The sequence below is a fragment of the Hyperoodon ampullatus genome, assembly GCF_949752795.1.
Source record: "Hyperoodon ampullatus genome assembly, chromosome: 19".
NCBI classification, from domain to species: Eukaryota; Metazoa; Chordata; class Mammalia; order Artiodactyla; family Ziphiidae; genus Hyperoodon; species Hyperoodon ampullatus.
The window spans coordinates 40060839-40087270 of NC_136932.1; the positions used below are offsets into that span (position 1 = coordinate 40060839).

Sequence of the window (26432 nt, forward strand, 5' to 3'; positions counted from 1 at the left end):
AATGGAATCATGCTGTATGTATTATTTTATAATCTACTTCTTTTTCTCAAAATTATGTTTGTGAGGTTCATCTCCATTGAATATGTAGCTGTAGTTTGTTCATTATTATTGCTGTAGCATATTCCATTGTATGAATATTTTAAAATTTATTTATCTATTCTGTTGATGAACACTTGGGTTATTTATTTATTGTATTATAAACTATGCCACCTTAGATATTCTTGTGTCTCCTGTGGCACATGTACAATGTAATTGATAAGCAATTATTACATGTGTTTAAATCTTATCTCCCAATTTCTTTCAAAATATAAGAATCATGTCTTTTACACTTAATAAAGGCTTTGAGCACACACTAGTTTTCTTTAAAACATATGCCTAGGGGGTGGAATTCCTGGGTCTTAGGGTTTACCTAAAAATATGAAAAAGTACATAACCCCTGCGTGCTCCTATGTGATTTCCAAATTGCTTTTTCAACCACCTCCTTTGCATGGGGAGCTCTATGTGTTTAAATCAGCAGCCTGATCCTTTCTGAGTGACCTTGATCTTGAGGGCCTGGCTTCAAGTCCCAGATTATCAATGGCAATAAACATGCCTCTTGCTCACTAGAAGGAGCCCCTTTTGTGGAGGGCATCAGCATCTGCTATCTTTATGGTTCCTGCCTTGCATTGGTCATCACCAGAGAGAGGGTGCACTGGGCTGTCCTACCCTGGACAAAGGTCTCCATGTTCAGCATGGATCTGCTTATCCAGGAAAGTCATTTAATGGGGGATTGGGGAAGCCACCCTGCTTGCTCTATCAAAGGCATACCAGCCATTCGAATACATTAACTGCTTAAAAAACTCAAGTCTGTATATAGGTCCTTCCCTAATGTTAGCAGGGTTTGGGGCAAAAGTACAAACAGATGCAACACGTCTACCTAAATTATTTAAAATTATAAATCACTCCAACTGTTAATCTTAATATATTCTATTCTATCTTGACAAATAGGCATCTTTAATGACATGGAAGACCAGGTTCAAATTTAGAATTCCTGGACTCCTCAGATTTATGCACTTGAATGAGGTGCTGGTGGGAGCCCTGGCCCTGGCCCACCTGCCATCTTTTTCCATCTCTCTCTCCTGCACTAGGGATCTGTGTACACAGAAGCTCAAATGTCCAAGTGATGTGCCCCCTGCCCCAAACACAGCTGCCCCTTAGCCACTTCTAGGGATCCGCAGACTCTGCCTTAGGGAAGATGGACCTGGGAAGAGCCCAGCCATTTGGGGAGGGAATTCTGGGGTCACAAGTTCCCAGAACCTGGTCCTGAAGGAGAGACACAGACACCATGTGGGCATGTCCCTAGAACCTGTGGAAGGAATGTGGACAGGGCTGGGGTAGAGGTGTGCCTGTAATGTATGGTGCCTATGCACAGGTGTAAGGGCGGTGTTGTCTGCCTATCTCCCCTCTCCCCTCATGGGTGCAGGAACTGTGTCTGGCAGTATCCCCAGCACCTATCATGGTACCTGGAACTTAAAAGTTACATCCTGTATAGGTGCTTAATGGAACGTACGTCAGACACAGTTCCGCACACTTCACTTCATTTAAACGTTTAATAGCCATTATACAGACGAAGGCTGTGAGGTTCAAAGAGGTTAAGTGACTCGCCCAAGGTCACACAGCTACAACAGGGAGTGGCTGGATTTGCGCTCACTTCACCATCTAGCCCACTCTCTCGCCCTTCTTTTTATTATTATTCTTTCTTTGCCTCTGTGCTGGGGCGGAGGGCCCGGAGCGGCCCCTGCACAAGGCCGGGCCTTCCCCGCCGCCACTCTCCTCCTCTTCCCTCTCCCCCTCCTCCCCTATTCAGCCTCCTCCTCCCCCACCCCACCCTACCCGCCGCGCTCCGCTCCTCCTTCAGCCTCCCCCTCGCGCCGCGCTCCCCAACCCCTCGCGAAGCCCCGCCCCTCCCCTCAGGGGGACGTCACGTGCCGCCCCATCCCCCCGCGCCTGCGCGCTGCTTATTTCCCGCTGTCAGGATGAGGAGGCGGAGGTCGGCGCTCGGGTCCGTCTCTGCCCGCGGCTGTGGCGGCGCCGGCGGCTCCAGCCTTAGCGGTTCCTCCCTGGGCGGTGGCGGCGGCGGCTCGGTCGACGCCTCCTCCGCCAGCTGAGCCTGTAGGAGCCCGGGACGCCGCTTCCCCGCCCATTCCCGCTCCCCGAGGCCGGCCGCCCGGCCATGGCGCAGCCGGGCCCGGCTCCTCAGCCTGACGGTGAGTCGCCCACCATGGCAGGCGCGGCGGGCGCGGCCTGCCCAGCGCCGGCGTCGCGGGGAGACCTCCGGGCGGCGGGAAGGGCGCGCGCAGGCCCCGGGGGTGACCCTGCCGGGCGGAGGCGGGAGCGCGCGGGTTCCGGCGCCGGCTGCGCGCGAGGGCGGTGCGGGGGCCTGGGCAGCCGTCGCTGGGGAGGGGGCGGGAGGTGCCGGCTTTAGCCCTGGCTGGGGTGGGGGTGGAGGGAGGGGCGTGAGGAGGCTGCGGGGGACCAGGCAGAAGCTGGGGAGCGTGGAGAGGGAGTTGCTGTGGGTAGCGGTGGGGCCGGCACGTGGGTTCTGCCCGTGGGGAGGATGGAAATCAGGAACATGTGCTATATTCGTTAAAGAAAAAAAATTGCTTAGGTAGTGGTGATGTACCCTCCCCACGCCCCGCCCCCCATCCATGCCACTGAGCGCTTTGAGCTCAGTTTTGTGGCGTGAAACTGGTTAGGATCAGTAGCTGGATTTAGTAGCGTTCCTTGAGAAGCATTGTGGCTTAATGGTAAGTGCTGGGGCCTGGGCGTCTGCAGGACCTGGAGCCTTCACTAACAAGCACTATGCAGGTTTCTTAGCCTCTTTGAACTTGAGTATTCTCCTGAAAAGAGGTTAATTCGTGCCTTTATATTTTACTTAAAAGGAGGCAACATGTATTATGTAAACTGGTTAGTATTATTAAGGCGGTTTTGGGGAATAATGAGAATGGTGAAGTCGAGGAAGCCTGTCTTTTATAGCACTTATATCCAAGGAAGGAAAAAGAGCCCCATCCTAATTAGTCCCAGGTGATTGTCAGTCCTTCATGACCTTCTGGGAAATTGGCTTAAGCTCTGCTTCGGAGATTGACCACGTGGTTCCAGGTTTTACCACCTGGAGTTATGTTTGGAAAGACTGTGCCTGGTCCTTGACAAGGTACTGCTGTATCTGGGCAAGAGAGTTCTTTCAGGTGTATTTCTGTAATCAGCGTGTGTGCTTAGAATCTTGTGTGAGTGGAATGTCAGGATTTGGTGCTGGGCCCATGGTAGGTGCTTAAAAACCTGCCTGTGCCTAGGGTTGTCTCTTAAAATAATCTTTCATGAAGACCTTACTCTCTTTTGTTGCCTTTGAGGAACCTGAAACAATGTTATCAGATTTTAATGCTAGCTGCTTTCTTGGAAGTGTGTTCCAAAGCCTGTTTGCCTCTAGTTTTAGATTTTATTAGTTGCCTAAGGAGACATGTCTGGTACCTACATCTGGAGTTGTGTAAGAATCTGGTTGCTGTTTCTGTTTCAGTAGAGGAGAAGGGAGGCATTTCTGGTGGACTGTTAGAGGAAATGGGGATGTTTTCAGGCTACATTTTAATCCTCACCTTTTGCATTTGGTGTCAGGGAAGAAAACTTCCCTTTTCCACAAACACCTCTTTGTTTTTGCAGACAGAGGCAGAATAGAGAGAGCCCCAGTGGCTTCTGGTTTTGATCTGGAGTGGTAGGTATGCTTAGCTGGCAGCTGCCTTCTCTTGAGTTGCATGGAAACAAACGTCTAGGACGGCTCAGGTGACATGACAGTCTGGAATCAAAATTCCCTGCCTCTTTCTAGACGTGAAATGGTCTTCCTTGTAAATAGGCAGAAGTGACTAAGCATTTGAAAGAGGCTAGGAAAAATTAGCTTTAGGAAATCTTGTATTCTTAGTACAGGTTTATTCCCTATTTTTCAAATCCTGTGACCGTGGGATGAGATTTAGTTTGCATAGATTGCAGTATTTATTTTCAGTTAATGTAGTAAATGAGCAGCCACAGCTACTGTTTACAAAAGGAGAGAGTTCGGTATATTTGAACGCTTTGTATCAGTGTCTTCTTAGAAGTTCATCTTGGGGATTTAATTTTTCCCTTTGGCTGAACTTAACATAGATCACTTCGTAACACTTTAGCTTTAAGCATGCTTGAATTTCCTAACCTTGCTGATATAAAAAAAAAAACAAACAAACAATTGCAGAATTCTTTTGAGTTAAATGGGCAGTAAAAGATAACTTTTACTTTTTGACTTTAATCTAGCTTTTATCCCATTTTATTTATTTATTTGGCCACGCTGCGTGGCTTGTGTGATCTTAGTTCCCTGACCAGGGATTGAACCCAGGCCCTCGGCAGTTAGAGCGCAGAGTCCTAACCACTGGACCTCCAGGGAATTCCCAGGTATCCCATTTTAGAGGCAGTTTTATTTTACGTTGACATTGTTTTCTTTTCCTTCTTTGACATAGGTTTATTTTTCATGGAGATATCGTAGATTAAGAAAAGAATTCATTTGTGTGTAAATCGACAGGGTAAAATGTAATAATTTTCTTTAAATTCTCTTTAATTTTTTGTTTTGTAAGTTTTTCGAAAACTATTTTTTTGATCATGCATCTTAGTTTACTCGTTTAGAACAAAGGTAACTTCAATAGACAAATTTCAGCTTATTATTTCATTTTACCTTGATAATTCAAAGACTATATAGAATGTAAAATTTTTAAATTTTTAATATTTTAAAATCTAAGTTAAACTCTATCTTAGAAGCATTTGCTCTGATTTTACTTCATTTCTTTTTTATTTAAAAACACTGTATTCTAAAATCCTTCCATTAAAAAAGTATGGCTATTAAGAAGTATGTCTCCTCCCATCTCCCAAAGGAAACCAATACTAAGTTTTCTATCCTTCTTGACTTGTTTTTCTATAGTTAACACAGACATGCTACCTTTTCCCCCTGAAATGGACATGCTTTACATACATAGGTCTGCAACTTGTCTGTTTTGCTTATAAATGTTAGCTATAATTATCATATACTTGTAAATGGTTATGTGGCCATGTAATGTGCTATAGACACTGCATGCATTATCTCAGGAGATCTTCTTATTAGTGAGGTGGGTGCTATTATAATATTGTTCCTGTTTTATTGATGAGGAAACTGAAGCACAGAGAAGTTAAAAGTGCCTAGAGTTACATAGCTAGAAGTGAGGGGAGCCAGGATTCAAATCCAGGTCACCTGATGCCAGAGCCCTCGATCTGTTACTAGATCGTGGACTACTTTCCAGTTCAATGTTATAGATCTACCTCATTCTTGTTAATGAATGTTCTGTCATACGCATGTACTACACATGATTTATTTGCCTGTATCTTTATTGATGCTTTAATTTTTTCATTATAAGCAGTTCTGTAATATTCTTGTACATATTTTTCAGGTACTTTTGCTTTTACTTCCGTAAGACTATGAATTAAAGGGCATGAGCTCTGAGTGAATTAAATTTTAATAACCATTGCTAGCTTACTCTCAAAAAGTATCAATTTACATACCTGCCAATAGTATATGAGAGGGTGGATTTCCTCTACACTTTTACAAACCCTGGATAATGTCAGTTGTTTTAAATTTGTATCTTCTGATAGACACACACACAAAAAAAAGGTATTCTTCAGTTAACGCCTAGTCTAGGCCAAGCCTTATGCTAGGCCCTAGGAAATAAAATGACGAAGAAACCCAAACCCAGTCCCTGTTCCTAGGTAGTGAATCAGAAGGCCATTAATTAGATAATCCCACAGACAAGTACAAAACTGCTCAACAAATGTGAGTGTGTACTACTTGCCAGGCACAATTCTAGATATTTGGAACACATCAGTGGGCAACACAGATAATAAATAACCCTGCCCTAGTGTGGGAGAAACAGATATTAAACAACAAACATAAGCAAAACATATGGATTGTTAGGTGATAAGTGCTATGGAAAAAAAGAAAAAATAGAGCAGGGTAAAAGGAAGGGGGATAGGCTGGTTTTAAATAGGGTGGTCAGAGTGGCCTTATTGCATAGATGACATTTGACCAGAGACTTGAAGGTGATAGAAGAGGTAATATGAGGGTATCTGGAGGAAGAGTGTTCCAGAAATAGGGATCAATTCTTGCAAATGCCTTAGGGAAGGAATGTGTCTGGCATGTTTGAGGGATGGCATGGAGGTCAGTGTGGCTAGAATGAAATTATTGGGGCAGTGGGTGGAAGGAGGTAGGAGAGGAAGGGAGAAGAGAGTAGTAGAATATGAGGTGAAAGGTAATGGAGTGGTGGCAGGTCTTCTGGGCTCTGGAAGCATTGCAAAGATTGGCTTTCACTATGGGGAATCATTAAAAATGTTTTGAGCAGAGGAGTGATGTGATCTGACTTACATTAAAAAAAAAAAAAAACCAAACCACTCTGGTTGGGAGATTGGCAGTAGAGTAAAGGAAGGCAAGGGAGGCATTAATCCAGGAAAAAGAAGATGAGGCTGAGACCAGGGTGCATTGGTGGAGGTTATATTTCGAAGGCATGGCCAGCAGGATTTGGATTAGATATGGGATGCAAAAGAGAGAGGAGTCAAGGATCATTAGGAGGTTTTTGAGCTGAGCAGCTGTGAGAGGTACACAATGCTGTAATTGAGGAATTTGACCCATTTATTTAGTCCAGGAAAGGTTTCTGAGGAAGTGGTCCTAGAGCTGAGACCCAGTGGATGAGCAGGAGTCCCTTTTTTGGAAGAAGCAGGATGAGCAAGATGACTGAAGAAAGGTCAGTGTGCCGGGTTAGAGATAATGAGAGGGTCAAATAGGTATAGGCTGGCCTGAGGGGGCTTTAGCGTTAGAGCTCTAAGGGAAGCCATTGAAGGGTTTTAATCAAGTAGGTAAAATGATGGCTTTTTAATTTGTACTTTCCTGATAGTAATTATATATATTTATTTTTTCTTTTGTTGTGCAGAAAGCTTTAATTTTTATGTAGATCTGATCACTTTTAAAAAAATATTTATTTTTATTTGGTTGTTCCGGGTCTTGGTTGTGGCATGTGGGCTCCTTAGTTGCAGCTCTTGGGCTCCTTAGTTGTGGCATGCATGTGGGATCTAGTTCCTCGGCCAGGGATCGAACCCGGGCCCCCTGCATTGGGAGCGTGGAGTCTTAACCACTGTGCCACCAGGGAAGTCCTTTGACCATTTAAAAAAATTAATGGTTTCTGGGTTTCTTAGGAAGACCTCTTTTTATTAAAAAATCAAAAACAAAAAAAACCCAACAACAACAAAAACATCTCATTTTCACCACTTTCATCTCTTATATTTAGTACTTTAGACCATCTGGAATTTATTTATTTTTAAATTTAACAGGTAAAGTTTAATATAAATAATTATTAACTAAACAGGAGATTACCCAAGAGAAAAAGAAAACCCTAAAGAATACAGGAATAGTAGATATAGGGAGCAGCTACTACCTCTAGGGCTAAGGCAGAGCACCTAGGGAAGGAGCAAATCTTCAAGAGGCTGCTCCCAGAACTGAAATCCAGACTTCGTTGGAGAGGGTACAGCTGTGGCCCTCTGAAGGTTAGTGATCATTGAGAGACCACATCTGTAGAACTTCCTGGAAAGCTGCTTTCTGGCTTGCTGGGGGAAGCTGCCTGCATCTGGAATTTATTTTTGATATGATATAGTGTTCTAACTTTATTTTTCTTCCAAGTGGATAAAGCCAATTAAAAAAATATATATTTATTTTATTTATTTATTTTTGGCTGCATTGGGTCTTCGTTGCTGCGCACGGGCTTTCTCTAGTTGAGGCGAGTGCAGGCTACTCTTCGTTGCAGTACGCGGGCTCCTCATTGCGGTGGCTTCTCGTTGTGGAAAACTGGGCTCTAGGCACACCGGCTTCAGTAGTTGTGGCTCGTGGGCTTTAGAGCGCAGGCTCAGTAGTTGTGGCGCATGGGCTTAGTTGCTCCGCGGCATGTGGGATCTTCCCGGATCAGAGCTCGAACCCGTGTCCCCTGCATTGGCAGGTGGATTCTTAACCACTGTGCCACCAGGGAAGCCCAAGCCAATTGTTTTAACACCATTTATTCAATAATCCATATATTTAGTTTGTTTATTATTACTTGATAAATCTCCCAACTACTAAACTTGATCAGAAACACAAAAGCCATGAGCTTACCCCACGGTCTGACTAACACAGTCTCACTAACACAGACTAACACAGTCTGTCCCAACACACAGTAGCCTGGGATTGTGTAATAATCCTTTAATTTGTATGTCTTACCTGACTACCTGTGGATGGAACTGCCTTTGACTCTTAAGGGCTCTGATTTCTAAAATATCTTGAGTACATCATATACTACGTTTTTATTCAGTGAAATTTCATGTGCTCTTTTTGTATAATCAGTCATTACATTGAGTTTAGTCTTCATAGGAATATTTAGTAAACAATTCTGTTTATTTTTGTGTAGGACAGCTGTGCCAGGTAATGCAGAAGGGCTGTGGAAATGAACGAGATATAGTTCTGATTTCAGGAATTTTATGATCTAGTGGAGGGAATGGGCCTTAGGCACACTAATGTGAAATGAGGACGTGCCTAGTGATAGTTCTCTGTTGGATCACAGGTGAAACTTACTACAAGTAGAACAGGGAGAGCTATGAAGGAAGGTGCTTTTGTTCAGTTTTCTCATTAGATACTTGAATCTTTTCCAAGTGGTAGACTGATTTCTGTTTGAATGCCTCTGGAGAGAGAAGGAACTCACGACATCCTAGTTTTGACTAGTTCTGATGTTTTGGTTATCCTTTAAGTGGAAATTTGCCTCACCATTACTTTTACTCACTGCAGATGTATTTAACCTATAGAGAGTAGTAGATATAGAGACATATCCCTGAAAAGAATCCTAAAGACTTATCTTCCCTCATTTTAGAGATCAGGAAATTAAGGACTAAAGAAGCAGAAGTGACTTGTAGCAGAGCCAACACTAGAATTTAGGAGTAGAGTGGGGTTGTCACCTGTCTTCTGGTTACTGCTTCTGTTTATGTAGAATGAACTTTCTCTAGGTGCGTCATTATGACATTGCTAGAAAGGAATCATAGAATGGATGTAACTTGATTACAGTCAGAACGCATGAGACTTTTTTTTTTTTTTTTTTTTTTTTTTTTTTTTGTGGTATGCGGGCCTCTCACTGTTGTGGCCTCTCCCGTTGCGGAGCACAGGCTCCGGATGCGCAGGCTCAGCAGCCATGGCTCACGGGCCCAGCCGCTCCGCGGCATATGGGATCCTCCCAGACCGGGGCACGAACCCGTATCCCCTGCATCGGCAGGCGGACTCTCAACCACTGCGCCACCAGGGAGGCCCCGCATGAGACTTTTTTAAAAAAATTTATTTATTTGTTTGGCTGTGCTGGGTGTTCGTTGCGGCACGTGGGATCTTGGTTGTCGCATGCGGGATCTTTTAGTTGTGGCATGTGGGCTCTTAGTTGCAGCATGCGGGATCCAGTTCCGTGACCAGTGATCGAACCCGGGCCCCCTGCATTGGGAGCCTGGAGTCTTAACCACTGGACCACCAGGGAAGTCCTGAGACTTTCTTGATAATTATTTATTTTTCAATAATTGTAGATGCTGGAGGAACTGCCCCTGAGAAGGGAGAACCTGAAGTTATCAAGGAGAAAATAAATATGGACTAGATCTCTGAGGAATTAAGAGCAGATAAGATGCATCAAGAGCTTGAGTTTCAGGAGGAGAGAAAGGGATCTCATCCTCCAAAACAGAAGGGAAAAAGGAAAGGTGTGTGAGAAAGAAAGGTAGAGAAAACTCGAGGTAGAAGAGAAACTGACTAAATATAAGTGTAGTCTCCATTCTTTTATTCATTTATTCAACATATGTGATTTGGGTATGAGCTACAAACAAGGTAGACAAGGTGCCTGTCTTCATGGAAGTTGTTGTTTTGCAACCTTCATTACAGATGAGATTGTTTATACTTGGCTGGGTTCCTCATCTTAAGCACAGAACACAGAAAATAATTTGGCTATGTTCCCAGTTATCTTAAAGGTGATATAACCAGTACCATTTTAGATGCACAGGAGAGAAGTTAATTCATTATGTACATTGAATACCTTGGGCATTAGGATTTAACTCTATCATGGAACCTGGGTTGAGAAAGGGTGTTAGAATAATAAAGTACAGGATATGATTGGCTCCTTATTGTGGGAAATCCAATGGGGTGGGGGTGGGGGAACCATGATGCGGGTTACTATTCCATTGGTTAAGTGTATGAAAAATCAATACAAACTTGATAGTTACCATTTAGTCCCAAATTGATGTCTACTTGATTGCTTTCTCTAAGCTCCTGCTATATTTATTTATTATTTATAAATAAACTGCTGCTGCCCACCTGGCCTCCCCCCCTCCCTCATCTAGATCTTACATCCCCAGCTTTCTTAGCTACTGTGGAATAGAGTCTGCCTGACACTACTTCTGTCTTTCATTTTATTGTGAACCTAGTAAGCCTCAGTAGACAGTTACAGAAGGGCCATTAACAGGTTAGATCCATCTCTATTGCAAAAATGTGTTCTGTGTTCTGCATTTACTCCTAACGGATGAAATCCAGTCTTCCTAGAACGTGGCCACTTTTTGTGGTAACTGTATTAGTAAATTCTTAACTTTGTTGGGCTGAAATCACTTCCCTACAACTTCTACGCCATGGTTCTGGCCTTGTGAATGAGTCAGAATTAGTCTATTTTCTCTTCCACACAAAGGGTCTTCAGATATTTAAAGAGCTTGCTTCTATCTTGGCAGTTCCTCATGTGAGGATTCTATACCCTCTCCATTCTTTGCAGCTTCCTTTGCTTGGCTAGCCAGACGTTCTAATACCATGTAGTTTGCTAGTGCTCTTCCTAAAATGGTGTCCCTAATATTAGTGGAATATTCCAGACATGGAATCTATGTGACTTGTGCAACAAGCAGCAAAGATGTTCTTTTTTGATCAAAACTCTCAACTCTTTTTAATGTATGCTAACGTTCCCTCAAATTTGTTTTATTTCTCTGTATCATATGAGTTCATAATAAAACGGAAGCTGTGATTTATTGAGGTGTTATATGCCTTACACTGTGTTGTGTATTTTTTAAAATTAGAGTAGTTTTATTTTCATAGCAAAATTGAACAGAAAGTACAGAGTTTCCTTATACCCCCTCCCTATCAGACTCCCCGACCATCAACACTCCACACCAGTGTGGTACATTTTTAAACAATCGATGAACCTGCACATCATTATCAACCAAAGTCCATCATTTACATTAGTCTTCACTCTTGGTGTTGTACATTCTGTGGGTTTGGACAAACATGCAGTGCATCTATCCATTGACCATTGTAATATCATACAGAACAGTTTCACTGCCTTAGAAATGCCGTGTTCTACCTCCTCATCCCTCTTTTCCCCTGAATGCTTGGTAAACACTGATCTTTTTACTGTCTCCATGGTTTCTCCCTTTTCCAGAATGTTATATAGTTGGAATCATACAGTTATGTAGGCTTTTCAGATTGGCTTCTTTCACTTAGTAATATACATTTAAGGTTTCTTCATGTCTTTTTGGGGCTTGGTAGCCCATTTCTTTTTTTAGCACTGATTAATATTTCATTGTCTACCTAAGTGTCCATCATCGGATGAATGGGTAAAGAAGATGTGGCACATACATACAATGGAATATTACTCAGCCATAAAAAGAAATGAAATTGAACTATTTGTAATGAGGTGGATGGACCTAGAGTCTGTCATACAGAGTGAAGTAAGTCAGAAAGAGAAAGACAAATACTGTATGCTGACACATATATATGGAATTTAAGAAAAAAAAAGGTCATGAAGAACATAGGGGTAAGACAGGAATAAAGACACAGACCTACTAGAGAATGGACTTGAGGATATGGGGAGGGGGAAGGGTAAGCTGTGACAAAGTGAAAGAGCGGCATGGACATATATACACTACCAAACGTAAGGTAGATAGCTAGTGGGAAGAAGCCGCATAGCACAGGGAGATCAGCTCGGTGCTTTGTGACCGCCTGGAGGGGTGGGATAGGGAGGGTGGGAGGGAGACGCAAAAGGGAGGGGATATGGGAACATATGTATACATATAACTGATTAAATTTGTGATAAAGCAAAAAAAAAAAAAAAAAAAAATATTTCATTGTCTAGATGTACCAGTTATTCAGTTATTGAAGGACCTCATGATTGCTTCCAAGTTTTAGTAGTTATGAATAAATTACTATAATGCAGATTTCTGTGTGGATCTAAGTTTTCCACTCATTTGGTTAAATATTAAGGAGTGTGATTGCTGGATCATATGGTAAGAGTGTGTTGAAGTGGCTGTACCATTTTGCATTCCCACCAGCCACAAATGAGCATTCCTGTTGTTCCACTTTTTCCAGCATTTGGCAAGTGTCTGTGTTTTGGATTTTAGCCATTCTAGTAGATGTGTAGTGGTGTCTCATTGTTTTAATTTGCAGTTCCCTAAAGACAGGTGATGTTGAGGTTATTCATTATCTGTATATCTTCTTTTGTGAGGTGTCTGTTCAGAATTTTTGCTTAACTTTTAATGAGGTTGTTAATTTTCTTATTGTTTAGTTTTAAGAGTGCATTGTATATTTTGGATAACTGGGCTTTGTCAGATATGCCTTTTGCAAGTATTTTCTCCAAATCTGTGGCTTGTCTTTGCCCTTGACAGTGTTTTTCACAAACAGAAGTTTTAAATTTAATGAAATCCAACTTATAATTATTTCTTTCATAGATTGTGCCTTTGGTGCAATATCTAAAAAGTCATTGCCATAACCCAAGGTCATCTAGATTTTCTACTATGTTTCGCTCTAGGAGTTTCATAGTTTTGCATTTTACATTTAGGTCTGTGACTCTTTTTTTTTTTTGCGGTACGCGGGCCTCTCACCGTTGTGGCCTCTCCCGTTGTGGAGCACAGGCTTCGGACGCACAGGCTCAGCAACCATGGCTCACGGGCCCAGCCGCTCCGCGGCACGTGGGATCCTCCCAGACCGGGGCATGAACCCGTGTCCCCTGCATCGGCAGGCAGACTCTCAACCACTGCGCCACCAGGGAAGCCCCTGTGACTCATTTTAAGTTATTTTTTTGTAAAGGGTGTAAGGTCTGTAGCTAGATTTTTTTCTTTCATGTTTGCATGTGGATATCCAGTTGTTCCAGCACCATCATTTGTTGGAAAGACTGTCCTTTCTCCATTGAATTGCCTGTCCTTCTTTGTCACAGAGCAGTCGACTATATTCGTGTGGATCTATTCCTAGGCTCACCGTTCTGTTCCATTTATGTATTTGTTTATTCTTTCATGGATGTGATTTTAAATTTCTTAATTAAAAAAATTTTTTGTGTCAAAAATAACAAATGTTTGTTAAAAATTTATAAATGTATAATACGAAGGGAAAAGTCCATATAAGCTCATAAGCTCACCCCTCAGAGATAAACACTGATAAGGGTCTGGTAGATATTTTTCTGGTTTTTTAAAAAGAAATGTGTATTCTGATGATTTAAAAGTGGAATCATGCTGTATACGCTCTTCTCAACCTTCCTTTTTCTTTACTTTGTTTTTGGTATAGATAATGTCATCATTTTTGAAATAGATCATTTTTGTGGCTGCATAATACAGATACACTATAATTTTTTAAAGTAAGTCCCCATTGATGAATATTTGTGCCGTTATTATAAAACTTCAGCTAATATCCTTGTACCTGTCTTCACAGGCTCATGTGAGTGTTTTTGTGTTATAAATTCCTTGAACCAAAATTACTGAGTCAAAGAATATGAACGTTTAAAAATTTAATGGCGGGACTTCTCTGGTGGTCCAGTGGGTAAGACTCCACTCTCCCAATGTAGGGGGTCTGGCTTCGATCCCTGCTCAGGGAACTAGATCCTGCATGCATGCCTCAACCAAGAGTCCAAATGCCATAACTAAAGATCTCGCGTGCTGCAACTAAGACCCGGCGCAGCCAAAATAAATAAGTAAACATTGGGGCTTCCCTGGTGGCGCAGTGGTTGGAAGTCCGCCTGCCGATGCAGGGGACACGGGTTCGTGCCCCGGTCCGGGAGGATCCCACATGCTGCGGAGCGGCTGGGCCCGTGAGCCATGGCTGCTTAGCCTGTGTGTCCGGAGCCTGTGCTCCGCAATGAGAGAGGCCACAACAGTGAGAGGCCCACATACCGCCAAAAACAAAAAACAAAAACAAAAACAAAAAATAAGTAAACATTTAAAAATTTAATGGCAAATGTCAAATTCTTTTTCAGAAAGGTTGGACAGTTTACAGGCTCACCATCAGGGTATAAGAGAGCTTATAGCTCCTTAATTTAAGAAATTATTTGCATATGGGGCAGTTGACCTCTTTATCATGTGTGTAGCAAATGTAGCAAAAATTTCCCCCACTTTGTTTTTTAACTTTGAGATGTTTCGGCGTATGGGTTTATCAGTTTTTTCCTTAATGGCTTCTAGGTTTCCTTCTACCTCTTTGTCTATGTTACCTTCTAGTATTTACTTTTAAATGTTTGATCACTTTGGAATTTATTTTGATGTAAGGACTGAGATAGGAATCTAGCTTTTACTACTATTTATTTTCAAATGGCTAGCCAGATATTATTGCACCATGTAGTGATTAATCCATTTTTCTCCATTGATTTTGAAATGCCACCATTTATTATATGCTAAATATCCAGGAATACCTGAGTCCGTTTCTGAATAGTATTGTGTTTGATTGATTTATCTGTTCTGGTGTTATACCCATAGTTAAAATGACTTTTTCCCCTACTTTCTAATGTTTTAATATTTTAAAGAGTCAGGAACCCTTCATTATTTATTTTCTAGAATTTTCCTGAACTATTCTTAGGTATTTACTCATTCAGGTAAAATTTGGAATGATCACATTAAGTCTGCCCACCATGCTCCCCTCTCCTGCCCCCTTCCCCCACCCCAGAAAAAAAGACCTTAAAAAAAACCCTCATTGATTTAGTTACAAACTAAGGAGAAAGGTGTATCTTTAAAAAGGATCTTTAGAGTGCCATAAAGCACTTTAAGTGCATTAATTATTTAATTCTCTGAATTCTTTAAGGTTGGTATTATCCCTATTTCGCAATGAGGAAATGAAAGTTTAGTAAATTGCTCAGGATCCAGGTTCCCCTGACTATTTAAATTCTACCCACTATCTCTCAGGTCAGTTTTATTTAAGTAAACTCTCAGATCATTAAAAAAGGGGCAAAGTTAAAACAAAACCCCAAGTTGTGTGTGTGTGTGTGTGTGTGTGTGTGTGTGTGTGTTTTAAACCATAAAGTACAAAGAAAGTATAAAGAAAACTGGACTTGCTCATAATTCTATCCTTTGGAATATTTTGTCATTTTAGTGTATTTCTGGCCATGTTTTATATCAACAAATAAAATTTTTAACCAGTTGATCATATTGCACATGTGGTTTTGTATTCTGCTATTTTTTTTTTTTTTTTTTTTTGTGGTACGTGGGCCTCTCACTGTTGTGGCCTCTCTCGTTGTGGAGCACAGGCTCCGGAAGCCCAGACTCAGCAGCCATGGCTCACGGGCCAAACCGCTCCGCGGCATGTGGGACCCTCCCAGACCAGGGCTCGAACCAGTGTCCCCTGCATCGGCAGGCGGACGCCCAACCACTGCGCCACCAGGGAAGCCCTATTCTGCTATTTTTAATTATGATGTAAAATTTTTCTGTGTTGTAAGTTTTTCAAAAAACGTTGGTTTTAAAAGTAATTTATCATATGTTTGTTATACATTAAGTTGTAAAAATAACTTAATTATTTTCCTATTACTGCCTATTTGATTATTTGTAAGATCTTGCTATTAGTAAATAATTCTACAGGAGACATCTTTGGACATTAGTCTTTGATGTCATCTTTGATTATTTCCCAGAGAGTTCTGAATCAAAAAGTATGAGGTTTTGATATATTTATATATTGCTAAATTGCTTTCCAGATATCTCGTTCTAGTTTACATTTCTACCATTAGTGCTGATGTCTTTTAGTGTCACCTCACCCTTGTTAACATTAAGTATAGACTTAATTATTACCGATAGCATAGGCAAAGTGGTATCTTATTGCTGTTTTAAGTTTCTAAATGCAACCTGTAACAGCAATAAGATACCATTTTGGTGGGTGTGATTAGGCTTTAAAAAATGTATTGACCATTTGTTTTCTTTGTGCATTGCCTCTTCATGTCCTTTGCCATTTTCTTATTAATTTATAAATATCTTTATTTCATAGACATTGGCCTTTGTCTTTTATTTGTTACAGATATTGTCCAAGTTTATTCTTTCTCTCATTGCTAATGTATGGTATAGAGAAGCCTAAGAATTCTTTTGAACAAACTTGATAATGCTTTGATACCTGTAAAGACCTGCTTTATCTCAATATCAATTAGATATCCACTTATACTTCTTCATTTTTTGTTTTTTTCTGAAATTGTTGGCCTTTTTTTTTTTCAATATCATTTGAATTTTTAAGTTGTTTCTGTATGAGCTGTTTGTCAAGTTAGGACTTCCATATCTTTTATTAAGTCATTCATTTTCTTTCTGTAAGCAATTATTTTATAATTTTAGATAAAATTAATACTACCTATTGTAAACAATTTAGAAAATGTAGAAAAGCATAAAAAAATTACCCAAAGATAATATCCATTCATTTATTGATATGTTATTTTTCCAGGATTTTTATATGTATATTATTTATTTTTTAATTTTTGGGGCTGCATTGGGTCTTAGCTGCAGCATGTGGGATCTTCGTTGAGGTATGCGGGATCTTTCGTTGCAGCATGCAGGCTTCTCTAGTTGTGGCGTGTGGGTTTTCTCTTCTCTAGTTGTGGTGCGCGGCCTCCAGAACATGTGGGCTCTGTAGTTTGTGGCACGTGGGCTCTCTAGTGGAGGTGTGTGAGCTCAGTAGTTGTGGCGTGCGAGCTTAGTTGCCCCACGGTGTGTGGGATCCTAGTTCCCTGACCAGGGATTGAACCCGTGCCCCTGCAATGGAAGGTGGATTCTTTACCACTGGGCCACCAGGGAAGCCCCTATATGTATATTAAAATATATGAAAAAAACTCTTTTAAAAGTTCAATGAAAATTCTAATATTTTATTGGATGTTGTTCCCACTTAAATTAAGTAATAAATGTTATTTTTAATGACTGCATAGTAATCCATTGTATGGATTCCATAACATGATTAACTAGGTCTCTCTTGGTATATATTTAAATTTTTTTTCCTATTGCAGTTAACACTGTAGTAAACATCCTGCTACATATCTCTCTAGATATTTGTGCAAACACTTACCTTAATAACCTTTGAAACAACTAATAAGGATTTATGTACATTTAAATTTTGATACTTCTGATATATATACATTTTGATGTATTTTTTTTTTTTTTTTTTTTGCGGTACGCGGGCCTCTCACTGTTGTGGCCTCTCCCGTTGCGGAGCACAGGCTCCGGACGCGCAGGCTCAGCAGCCATGGCTCACGGGCCTAGCCGCTCCGTGGCACGTGGGATCTTCCCGGACCGGGGCACGAACCCGTTTCCCCTGCATCGGCAGGTGGACTCTGAACCACTGCGCCACCAGGGAAGCCCTTGATGTATTTTTTTATATCAGGAATACCTCTCATAGCAATTGGAAATCCAATCCCTAGTGGCTTAAACAAGTAAAGGGTTTTTTTGTGTGTAACAAGTTTAGAAGTAAAGCATTCCAAGGTTGGTTCAGTTGTTCAAGGATGTCCAAGATCCAAGTTCCTTCAATTTTTTTCTTTCTTTTTAAAAAATATTTATTTATTTGGCTGCGCTGGGTCTTAGTTGCAGCATGCGGGATCTTTAGTTGTGGCACATGGGATCTTTAGTTGTGGCATGCGGATCTAGTTCCCTGACCAGGGATCAAACCTGGGTGCCCTGCGTTGGGAGCACAGAGTCTTAACCGCTGTATCACCAGGGAAGTCCTCCTATTTTCCTCCAATGTGAGCCTGTTTGCTCACATCTTTATTATTTTTTACTTGCAGATTCACTTCTGATTTCTTCTTGGGAGTATTTATTCCTTTAAATCTTTTAGTATTTTTTTTTCTTTTTTCTTTTAGTATTTTCTTAGTTCTCTTTGTTGGGTTTTCTGTTTTAGGCACATGGATCATCCACATATTGGGCCTTCTTTGTTTCTCATGGCTGTTTCCTTTTTCATTGCTTTACTTTTTTTTCCTTTTCTTTGTAATTCATTGAGATTATTTCAGGTCTTTTTGATCTCTAACAGAATTGATTAATGGATTTCCTAATGTTGGGACAGATTTTATATACTTGAGGTAAACTCAGCTTGTTTGTGATGGATTGTTCTAGTATGTATCTAGATTAGGTTTACTAATGTTTTAACTTTTTTTTTTTTTGCAAAATTACATTCATAACTGAGATTGGCCTATAGTTTTACATTTTGGTACTACCTTGGGTTTTGGTACCTTGATTATACTAGCCTAGTAAAATAAATTCAGAAACATTCCATCTTTTATTATGCTGAAGACAGTTTAAATAGCATAGGATATATTTATTCCTTGTAGATTTGATAGAATTTGTTATGGTCTCTTTTGAAAAAGTTTCATCTTGAAACTTGTATAGATACCTCATAATTTGGGGGGTCATTTTTCTGTTGTTAGACATTTGCTTGTTTCTAATGTTTTGGAATTCTGATGCATTAAAGAAGTCAACATTCTGGGCTTCCCTTGTGGCGCAGTGGTTGAGAGTCCGCCTGCTGATGCAGGGGACATGGGTTCGTGCCCCGGTCCGGGAAGATCCCACATGCCACGGAGCGGCTGGGCCCGTGAGCCATGGCCACTGAGCCTTTGCATCCGGAGCAGTCTGCAACGGGAGAGGCCACAACAGTGAGAGGCCCGCGTACTGCAAACAAAACAAAACAAACAAACAAACAAACAAAATAAAGAAGTCAACATTCTTGCAATAAAATCTTTTTTTTTTTTTTTTGGCTGCGTTGGGTCTTCGTTGCTGCACGTGGGCTTTCTCTAGTTGCGGTGAGCAGGGGCTACTCTTTCATTGAGGTGCACAGGTTTCTCATTTGCAGTGCTTTCTCTTGTTGCGGAGCATGGGCTCTGGGGGCGTGAGGTTCAGTAGTTGCAGCACGTGGGCTCAGTAGTTGTGGCATGCAGGCTTAGTTGCTCTGCGGCATGTGGGATCTTCCCGGACCAGGGATCAATCCTGTGTCCCCTGCATTGGCAGGCGGATTCTTAACTACAGCGCCACCAGGGAGGTCCTGCAATTAAATCTTCATGCATACTCATTGTTATTACTTGTTTAGGATATATTTTTGGCAGTGAAATTGCTTGGTTGAAAAGTATACAGAATTTTAAGACTTCTGCTGTTGATTACTACATAGTTATCTGTCTTGAAATATACCCTGGATTTGTTTTAATCAGGTATGGTAAGGTGACAGAATTTTAGGATTAGAAGAGACTTTTTTTTAAATTGAAGTATAGTTGATTTACAGTGTTGTGTCAATTTCTGCTGTACAGCACAGTGATTCATATATATATATTCTTTTTCATATTCTTTCCCATTATGTTTTTTTAAAAAATATTTATTTTTGGTTGCATTGGGTCTTAGTTGTGGTAGGCGGGCTCTTTACTTGTGGCTCGCCAGCTCCTTAGTTGCCACATGTGGGCTCCTTAGTTGTGGCTCACGGGCTCCTTAGCTGTGGCACGCGAACCCTTAGTTCTGGCATGCGTGTGGGATCTAGTTCCCTGACCAGGGGTCAAACCCAGGCCTCTGCATTGGGAGCACAGAGTCTTAAGCATTGTGCCACCAGGGAAAGTCCCCCCATTATGGTTTATTACAGGATATTGAATATAGTTCCTTGTACTCTGCAGTGGGACCTTGTTGTTTATCAGTTCTACATATAATAGTTTGCATCTGCTAACCCCAAACTCCCAATCCATGCATCTCTCACCCTGCTTCCCACTTGGCAACCACAAGTCTGTTCTCTATGTCTGTGAGTCTGTTTCTGTTTCATAGGTAAGTTCATTTGTGTCATGTTTTAGATTCCATGTATAAGTGATATCATATGGTATTTGTCTTTCTCTTTCTGACTTACTTCACTTAGCATGATAATCTATAGTTGCATCCATGTTGCTGCAACTGGCATTATTTCATTTATTTTTTATGGCTGAGTAGTATTGCATTGTATATATACCACATCATGATCCATTCATCTGTTGATAGACACTTAGGTTGTTTCCATGCCTTGGCTATTGTGAAAAGTGCTGCTATGAACATAGGGGTGTATGTATTTTTTTGAATTTTAGTTTTGTCTGGATATATGCCCAGGAGTGGGATTGCTGGATCATATGGAAGCTTTGTTTTTAGGTTTTTTCTTTTTAAATTAATTATCTATTTTATTTTTGGGTCTTTGTTGCTGCACATGGGCTTTCTTTAGTGGCGGTGAGTGGGCTTCTCATTGCAGTGGCTTGTTGTGGAGCACAGGCTCTAGGCTCACAGGCTTTGGTAGTTGTGGCATGTGGGCTCAGTAGTTGTGGTTCGTGGGCTCTAGAGTGCAGTCTCAGTAGTTGTGGCTTGTGGGCTTAGTTGCTCCACAGCATGTGGGATCTTCCCGGACGAGGGCTCGAACCCATGACCCCTGCGTTGGCAGGCGGATTCTTAACCACTGCGCCACCAGGGAAGCCCCTGACGTTTTTAGTTTTTTGAGGAACCTCCATACTGTTTTCCATAGTGGCTGTACCAACTTAGATTCCCACCAACGGTGTAGGAGGGTTCCCTTTTTCCCACACTCTCTCCAGCATTTGTTATTCGTAGACTTTTTAATGATGCCTATTTTGACCAGTGTGAGGTGATACCTCATTGTAGATTTGATTTATGTTTCTCTAATAATTAATGATGTTGAGCATCTTTTCATGTGCCTTTTGGCCATCTGTATGTCTTCTTTGGAGAAATATCTATTTAGTTCTTCTGCCCATTTTTTGATTGGGTTGTTCGTTTTTTGTTGTTGAGTTGTATGAGCTGTTTGTATATTTTGGAAATTAAGCCCTTGTCAGTTGTATCGTTTGCAAATATTTACTCCCATTCCATAGATTGTCTTTTCGTTTTGTTTATGGTTTCCTTTTGGAAGGGACTTTTTACCTGTCTTCTAGTGTGTCACTTTGTATCTGAAGTTCTCAACCCTCCCTATCAGTTTATAACAGATTTCTTACCTTTGTCACTATTGACATTTTGCGCTGGATTATTCTTTGTTGTGTATGACTGTCCTGTACATTGTAGGATGTTAAATAAGCAGCATCTTTGGCCCCTACCCACTAGATGCCAGTACCCTTACCTACCCCCCTCCCCCGCCCGACCCCACCCCCAGTTGTGACAACCAAAAATGTCTCCAGACATTGCCAAATATCCTCTGGGGAGCAAAACCACCTCCAGTTGAGAACCACTGGTTTATAACAAAATGCTTTAGAATGCACCGTTACCATTCTGATAAAGTTATACAAATGACTTAAAAAAAAAAACCCTAACAGTATAATGCCTTTAGTGTGAAGGAAAATAACTTATAATTAAGTATATATATTTCAACATGTAAATTAATGTGTGACTAAATAAAAGAGCCACCCCTAGAAGGTGGTATTACACTTGTTTATAAGTCCTATTTAATCACTATTAAATACTTACAGTCACAGGGAAATCTTTCTAGGCCATGGCAGGTCAGTGTTTGAACCCAGCTCTGCCACTTCCTAGCGGTGCAACATTAGGCATTTTACTTAATTTCTCAGAATGTTTTCTCACCTATAACTGGGGATGGTATACCTACTTTATGGTTTGTTTTGAAAATTTAATGAGCCAGTGTATAAAATAACTTGCCTAAGAGCTAAATGTAAATTATTTAATCCTTGCTACAACCCTAGAAGGTAAGTACCATTCTAGTCCCCATTTTTACAGGTAGAGAGAAGGAACCAGTTTATAAGTGGCAGAGCTGGGTTTCAAACATTAATTCCAGAGCCTGTGCTTTCAACTATTATGCTGTATGGCTTGCCATATAATACCTGATGAATAGGGGATACTTAACTGTTAGCTCCTGTTATTTAATTCTGTTTTCTAGCTTTGAGAGACACCCCTTGCCCCCCTCCCCATGTCATTAACATCAGCGCTCTCTCCTGGAAATTTTTTTACCTACTGGTTTCTCATTTCCCCTTCAGGGACATATAATTAATCTTCTTTATCCACACTTAGGATAACTATTTATCAAAATTCTGATGCCTCTCTATGTATGACTTCGATATTTTTGAAAAGCTAATAATGCATTCAGCTTTCCTTATAAATAAAATATAATGCTTGTCTTTTTATTATTTATTTATGAAGAACTCTTCTGATAAATAACTTCTAATATCAGCTGTGTAGTTATATTGTAGCCTTTTTATAACACAAGTGTAGGGGGATAAGAAATTACATCTACGTTTTAGGTTTTCCATGTTACAATGAAGGACAGACAGTATGTACATAGGGAATTTGATTTGTTTTACAGTATAATCAAACATGGTTCCAAGAGGTATCATATGTTGTGTTAGGCTTGACTTGTTCCTATGTAAACGATAAAAAAAAATCTTCAGGGCTTCCCTGGTGGCGCAGTGGTTGAGAGTCCGCCTGCCGATGCAGGGGACACGGGTTCGTGCCCCGGTCTGGGAAGATCCCACATGCCGCGGAGTGGATAGGCCTGTGAGCCATGGCCGCTGAGCCTGCGCGTCCGGAGCCTGTGCGCGCAATGGGAGAGGCCACAACAGTGAGAGGCCCACGTACCGCAAAAAAAAAAATCTTCAGAATATTCTGAGCAAATTTTCATTTTATATTAAAGGCATTGGTAACCAGAAATAATTAAAATTTTAATTAATAGTTCTCCACTGTGAATTGTATGTGTGAATATGTATAATGCCCCTTTATATGGAACGGTGGAGGGATGGTTTTACGGGTACGTTATTTTTCAGCTGATTTAGACTTAAGCCCTCAAATACAGAAATGGTAAGACTTAAAAAAAAAAAAAAAAAAAAAGAACAAACTTAGGATGCGCAGGCTCAGCGGCCATGGCCCACGGGCCCAGCCGCTCCGTGGCATGTGGGATCTTCCCAGACCGGGGCACGAACCCGTGTCCCCTGCATCGGCAGGCGGACTCTGAACCACTGTGCCACCAGGGAAGCCCCAAACTTAGTCTTTTATATGGAATTTTTAAAACACTTGAAAAGTAAAGAGATTAGTATGTAGACCCACCATCCTCTTTCTATGTATCGTGATTATCAATGCATGGCAAGTCTTGTTTCACCTATAGCCCTCTCCTCACCTCCCCTCCTGAATTATTTTTGTTTGTTCTTTTTTAAAATTAATTTATTTATTTACTTATGGCTGCATTGGGTCTTCGTTGCTGCACGTGGGCTTTCTCTAGTTGGGTGAGCAGGGGCTACTCTTCGTTGTGGTGCACGGGCTTTTCATTGCGGTGGCTTCTCGTTGCGGAGCACGGGCTCTAGGCGTGCGGGCTTCAGTAGTTGTGGCTTGCGGGCTCCAGTAGTTGTGGCTCACAGGCTTAGTTGCTCTGTGGCATGTGGGATCTTCCCGGACCAGGGATTGAACAACGGTCCCCTCCATTGGCAGGCAGATTCTTAACCACTGCACCACCAGGGAGGTCCCCCCTCTTGGATTTTTAATAGCAAAACTCAGACATTAGGTGATTTCATTTGGAAACATTTTAGTATGTATGTAAACATAAGATGCAATACTACTATATCACCTAAAAACAGAAACAGTAATTCTTCAGTGTTTCTGAATATCTAGTCAGTGTTGAAATTTCCTCAGTTGTTTCAACTTAAAAAAAAAAAATTGTTCAAATCAGGATCCAAAATAAAAGCCATCCTTAAGATTGGTTGTTGTGTCCTGTTTTTTTCCCTTACAATTTGTCTGTTGAAGAAATCCACCCTGTAGATTGTTCACACCTGGAATTTCCTAATTGCATCCATGTTGTGTTGGTCTCCATATTCTTCTGCCTTCTGTGTTTCCTCTAAATTTGTAGTTTGATCTAAAGTAGTGATTAGGTCCAGGTTTTTCTTTGTTTGAAATATGGTTTTATGTGTTATATTTTTTTGTCGTGGTTTTGTTTTGCTTTTTAAAAGAATATTTCAAAGTGGTAGAGTGTATCTCTATCAGGAGGCTCATTATGTCTGGTTGTCTCTTTGAGATGTTAGGACTGTTGATCATTGCCTAGATTTCTCCATTCATTAGGGTTTGGAAAATAGCAAGTTATTAGCTGGAATAGCTCTGTAAAGAAAAATTCTCCTTGTATATTTTGCTACCTTAAGGTGTAGGAAATGGAGAATAAATGCTTACTACTTTTCTCTTTGGTTACCAGTTTTCAAAATAATGACTTGTTTGCCTAGAACCCTTCAAAGGTAACCAATCAGGTTTTTTTTTTCCTTCGTATATCATCAAGAACACATGGATTTAAATAATGTATATGTTTTACTTCATTGTAGTTACTGATTATATTAGTTTACTATGGCTGCTCCAACAAATTACCATAACTGGGTGGCTTAAAACAACAGAAGTTTATTCTCTCACAGTTGAGGAGGCCAGACGTCCAGAATCAGTATCACTGGGCTGAAATCAGGTGTCAGCAGGTCTGTACTCCTTCCAGAGGTTCTAGGGGAGCATCTGTTCCTTGCCTCTTCCTGCTTCTGGTGGCTGCTGGCATTCCTTGGCTTCCTCACTCCAATTTCTGCTTCTGTTATCACATTGCATAGTCCTCTTTGTGTCTGCTGAGGAACTCCTGTTTCTTATAAGGGTAGATGCGATTGCATTTATGGCCCACTGGATAGTCCAGGATAAACTACTCTTTTCAAGATCCTTAACTTAATTGTATCTTTTACCATATAAGGTAATATTTATACCTTTGGTGATTAGGAAATTAATACATCTGAGGGGAAGGGTTGGTTCAACCTACCACACTGATGCTCAGATTATCTCATCTTTGACCGTTAAATCCTTTAAGTTGACTCCTTTGTTACAAAGGGAAGTCCTTTGATAAAACCCCCAGTAGGTGCCAAGGTGTTCCAGGTTTATCTTGTATACTTCCTGCCCCAGGCCAGGAATCAGAGTTTTTTCCAAGGAAACCTGGTTGCTTTTTTTTTTTTTTTGAGGTACGCGGGCCTCTCACTGTTGTGGTCTCTCCCGTTGCGGAGCACAGGCTCCTGACGCACAGGCTCAGCAGCCATGGCTCACGGGCCCAGCCGCTCCGCGGCATGTGGGATCTTCCCAGACTGGGGCACGAACCGACGTCCCCTGCATCGGCAGGCGGACTCTCAACCACTGCAGCCACCAGGGAGGCCCCCTGGTTACTTTTTGTGGGAAACAGTATTTAGAGACCACATTCTAGGTGCTAGGAGCATAGCATGTATTTTTCTTAGCAATTTTTCTGAAATAAATTACACTTTTACCCTGTTTTCTTAAACAGAGTACACTAGATATCACTGAATCTTTTATCAATGACTTAGTATGAACATTAGTTTTGGGACCAAGCTGTATACTGGTGACTTCCCCAGTGCTGCTGAATTTTTAAAAATTAGGTTTGTTTGCTTTTACTTTAAATGTAACCAAATTCCAGTTCAGTTCTAGTCATTGTTTTATTTTATTTTTTCTCTGTGACCCAGTCATCCAGTCTGTGGGATCTGTTTCTCACCTATGGGGCTTTTCAACGAACTGCACTAATCTCTAAACTCTGCTTTTTCTATATCCTTTGTTCTCTGACTCTAAGCAAAGCTAAGTTTGTTAGGAGATAAAATTGGATCTTATAGAGTATAATAGTAAGTCAGATGGGAAGGGAAGTCTGCTCAGCTAAGCATTCAAATGCATGAGATTTTCATTTCTGTTAAGCTTGAAGGCTCTTTTGGAGGTGGAGCAGTGTGGTGGGGATGGTGTGTGGAGGGCTAGTTGCTTTTTGCTGCGTGGTGAACAGTGCCAGACCTCTGGTAACAGCTTTAGTAAAGGTATTCATTTATTTGAATTTGAAAACCATTCAGAGTTTAGCCAATAGCTTAAAAAAAAACAAACTTTATTTTAAAATGGTTTTAGACTTATGGAAAAGTTGGCAAGATAGGACAGAGTTTTCATATACTGCACATCCAGGTTCCCTTGTTAAAAACATGATGTATTAGTATAGTACATTTGTCAAAATTAATGAACTAATATTGACACATTAATCCTAACTAAACTCCCTGCTTTATTCAGATTTCCTTAGCTTTTTCTTTCTTTCTTTTCTTTGGCAGGAAAGTAGAATTTATTGGTGGGTGTGAGTAAGGAGGGGACAGTGTCAAGGCTGTTATGAGTGCGGG

The 26432-nt window shown here is 41.0% G+C and overlaps 1 protein-coding gene across 4 annotated transcripts in view; it reads left to right on the forward strand.

Annotated features, from left to right (window-relative positions):
* Window positions 1-2212: 2212 nt before the first annotated feature.
* Window positions 2213-26432, forward strand: part of RABEP1 (rabaptin, RAB GTPase binding effector protein 1) — a gene marked incomplete at both ends in the record, with an annotated part of 104895 nt that continues 80675 nt past the window's right edge. For all 4 annotated transcript variants that reach the window (XM_079725264.1, XM_079725265.1, XM_079725267.1 and 1 more), the window contains one exon: window positions 2213-2246. In XM_079725264.1, coding sequence (XP_079581390.1) covers window positions 2213-2246 — 34 coding nt within the window. The remainder of the gene's footprint in view (window positions 2247-26432) is intronic.